General features: G+C 57.5%; 1 protein-coding gene across 10 annotated transcripts in view; it reads right to left on the reverse strand.

Moving 5' to 3' along the window:
* Positions 1 to 1,745: 1,745 nt before the first annotated feature.
* The window catches only part of TMEM134 (transmembrane protein 134), a 7,281-nt gene continuing 5,617 nt past the window's right edge, over positions 1,746 to 3,409 (reverse strand). For 2 of the 10 annotated variants that reach the window (XM_011987006.1, XM_011987013.1), the window contains 2 exons: positions 2,474 to 2,518; positions 1,746 to 2,277 (listed from right to left, as the gene is read on the reverse strand). In XM_011987006.1, the coding sequence (XP_011842396.1) occupies positions 2,084 to 2,277; positions 2,474 to 2,518 (239 nt within the window). In that variant the 3' untranslated portion in view covers positions 1,746 to 2,083. Of the gene's footprint in view, positions 2,704 to 3,409 lie in introns of all 10 variants that reach the window. The other 8 variants (XM_011987007.1, XM_011987010.1, XM_011987009.1 and 5 more) reach the window with 7 other exon arrangements.

Genomic DNA, 3,409 nt, shown 5'->3' on the forward strand with positions numbered 1-3,409 from the left:
TCTCGATCTCCTGACCTCGTGATCCACCCGCCTCGGCCTCCCAAAGTGCTGGGATTACAGGCTTGAGCCACCGCGCCCGGCCCTTGTTATTATTTTTTTTTGAGATAGATCTCACTCTGTCTTCCAGGCTGGAGTACAGGGGTGCAATCATGGCTCACTGCAGCCTCCCAGGCTCAGTGATCCTTCCACCCCAGCTCCCCAAGTAGCTGGGACTATGGGCGCCCAACCATGCCTGGCTAATTTTTGTATTTTTTGTAGAGATGGGGTTTTGCCATGTTTCCCAGGTTGGTCTCGAACTCCTGGGCTCAAGTGATCCTCCCACCTTGGCCTCTCAAAGTGCTGGGATTACAGGCATGAGGCATCACACCCGGCTAGTTCTTCTTATGAAAGTACCGGACCATGACGGATTAGAAATAAAAACTGGTCCTTTACCACAGCTAGTTGGAAGACCACTGGTTTAGGAGTTCCTGCATCCAATGGGTACCCCCAAAGTGCCTTGAATGGGGGTTGAGGGTGGGAAGTCTGTGGGGCCTGGAAAGGTGGGAGTGACAGCAGGAGTCTGGGTGTCCATTCATCTAACTCAGAGCCCTGAAGGCCCCGCTGTGTTGGGTGCTGCAGTGGTTCGTGGGACCCATGTTTCGGTGGGGGAGACAGACTGTGCGGGCAGGTGCACCAACAGGGCCTCCCAACTCTTGCTCACTCAGCCAGCCTCTTGGTTGGCTGGTAGGGGAGACCAGCTCAGTGCTGGTTTCCTTCTCCCTCCCCCACAGTGTCATGGGAAGAGCCCTGGGCCAGGGAGCTGGAGCCCTGGGTTATGTTTCTAATTCTACCTACCACCTGCTGGCTGTCCTTGGGCGAGTCAGTCCTCATCTGTAAAATGGGACTGAGGTAATGAAAATGACGAGATATAACCCGTGTTCACTGCTTAGCGCAGGGCCTAATGCTTTTTTTTTTTTTTTTTAAATAGAGATGGGGTCTCACCATGTTATCCAGGTTGGTCTCGAACTCATGGGCTCAAGCGATCCTCTGACCTTGGCCTCTCAAAGTGCTAGGATTACAGGCTTGAGTCACTGCGACCGGCCATCCTGGTGCCTTTTAACAACTTGATAACTGGTAGCGACTATGATCTCAGATTTCAGGCTTCTCAAAGATTCTGTTTCTTGGTTCCTAAGATTCTGAAATGCTCTGATTTTCCAAAATTCTGAGATGGTTTGTTTCTAACATTCTGCATTTCCAAGTCTTTGATCACTGAGGGTGTCCGTCAGGCACGGCTTCCTATGCCCTCTGGCCCCAGGTTCTCCCAACCTCTGGGACTGGGAAGGAAGGCAGTGGGTGGAGGGGGCTGGGCCGCTGCCTTGGCATGGCCCACATTCAGGGCTGGCTGTGGCAGCCCAGGGCCCCAGAGCCAGGCTGGAACTAGGATACCAGCCTCCAGGCCCCAGGCCTGCGTCATCTCTGAGTGCTTTTGGCCAGGGCCACCAGACAGAGACGGGCTGGTTGAGTCATCCAAGGGCTGGGGGTGGGGCAGGCTGTTCTGGCTGCCTCCTGGCTGGCAAGGCAGGCTTTCTACGGCCAGCTTTGCCCCCAACACGCCCCGTACCTTTGGGCAAGCCTCAGCATCAGGGCTGCCACGTGTTTGGTGGTACTCGAAGCCCTTCAGCCTCAGGGTCAGTCCTTGGGAGGGGGGCTGTGGTCAGGCTGGTGGGCTGGGCTAGTGGTGGCAGGGCAAGAGGAGAGCAATTGCCTCTGGTGGAATTAACTACTCTTTTATTAGCACAAAATAATAGCAACCTAGCAGCCGCATGGCCCGAGAATAAGTTAAGGCACAGAGCAGGCGAGGGGCGGCTTTCCCAGGGCCAGGCCTGCATTCCCCAAACTTCCTGAGCAAACTCCCTAGGGGCTGGGGTTTCGAGGGCCCTGGAGGGCCTCTTCCCTTGAGATGAGGGGAACGGAACAGGGCGTGGGTCAGAGAGACGCCCACGTGGATGCAAGGAGTCCACGCTGCGCCGCGGTCACTTCTCGAAGTAGGGCAGGTAGAAGAACTGGAAGCCCCGGTGGCCCTTGACCGCGCAGTAGATGAAGATCACGTGATAGACTGTGGGGCAGGGCCCGTCAGCGCAGAGGCCCCTCCCCTCCCCACGACCCCGCCCTCAGTCCCGCTCCGCAGCCCCTCCCCTCCTCTCCTCGCGGCCCCGCCCTTTCCGCCCCGGTGCCCGCTCCCACCTCCAGGCACCAACAACAGGAAGCCCGGCACGAAGAAGATGGCGCTGGAGACACCTGCGGGAGGGACCACAGCCCGGTCAGGGCAAGGGGGCAGGGGCTGCGAGGCCTTCCGGGCTGCCGCTGACTGCCCGGGCAAGCCTCTCCCAGCTGAAAAGTGGCCGTGTACTGCCGGGAGGTGGGAGGGCTTGCCGTGGACCCGTGGACACAAGACAGGGGGGTCCTCTGCCTGTGGGGCGGGAGGGTCGCTCACCTGGAGAGGGGGTCGCCTCCAGTCCCACGCCGACCAGGATCAGCACTGCACACAGACGGAGCCGCGGGGGTGGGGGCAGGAGCAGTGGTGAGGGCGGGGGCTCCCACCCCAGCCCGGCTCAGCCCTAAGGAATGATGCCCCCCACCACCTGAGCTGAAGGTGCCCTAGGCAGAGACCTTCTCCAGGAAGCTCACCAAGCTCTGTTTCCAGAGCAAGGCACTGAGCAGGCCCTGGGAAGTGTGTGAAACTTGAGAGATTTTTATTTGCTCCTTGGGGTGGGCTTTTAGTCATTCAACAAACATTTATGGAACACCTACTGAGTGCCTGGTACTGGGAATTCCGCCCTGAAGGGCAGAAAAGGCCCCTGCCCTCATGGCCCATCCTTAGTGGACGAACCAATAAGAACCTGAAAGCTAACAGTACAGGTGATCGGGATATGGGTGGTAAGAAGAGGGCAGTGCAGGGGTCCTGGGTCCCCAGTTAGAAGAGGGATGGGGGAATGAGGAGCTGGACTTTGGGCTCTGCAACAAGAGGGGGTAGTAAGCCTGGGGGAATGGGGGGCCACCATGGACTGCTGTGTGCTTTGTACATTGCCCCGACTACTTCTAAAAGGGTGGGCCAGGTGCGGTGGCTCATGCCTGTAATCTCAGTGCTTCAGGGAGCCAGGGCAGGAAGATTGAGGCCAGGAGTTCGAAGCCAGCCTGGGCAACATAGCAAGATCCCCATCTCTAAAAAAAAAAAAAATTAGCCCAGTCCAGGCATGGTGGCTCATGGCTATAATCCTAGCACTTTGGGAGGCTCACTTGAGTTCAGGAGTTCAAGACCAGCCTAGGCAACATAGTGAGACCTTATCTGTATTTTTTTTTTTTTTTTTGAGACGGAGTCTCGCTCTGTCGCCCAGGCTGGAGTGCAGTGGCCGGATCTTGGCTCACTGCA

Source organism: Mandrillus leucophaeus, unplaced genomic scaffold (genome assembly GCF_000951045.1).
Source record: "Mandrillus leucophaeus isolate KB7577 unplaced genomic scaffold, Mleu.le_1.0 Scaffold30, whole genome shotgun sequence".
Lineage (NCBI taxonomy): Eukaryota > Metazoa > Chordata > Mammalia > Primates > Cercopithecidae > Mandrillus > Mandrillus leucophaeus.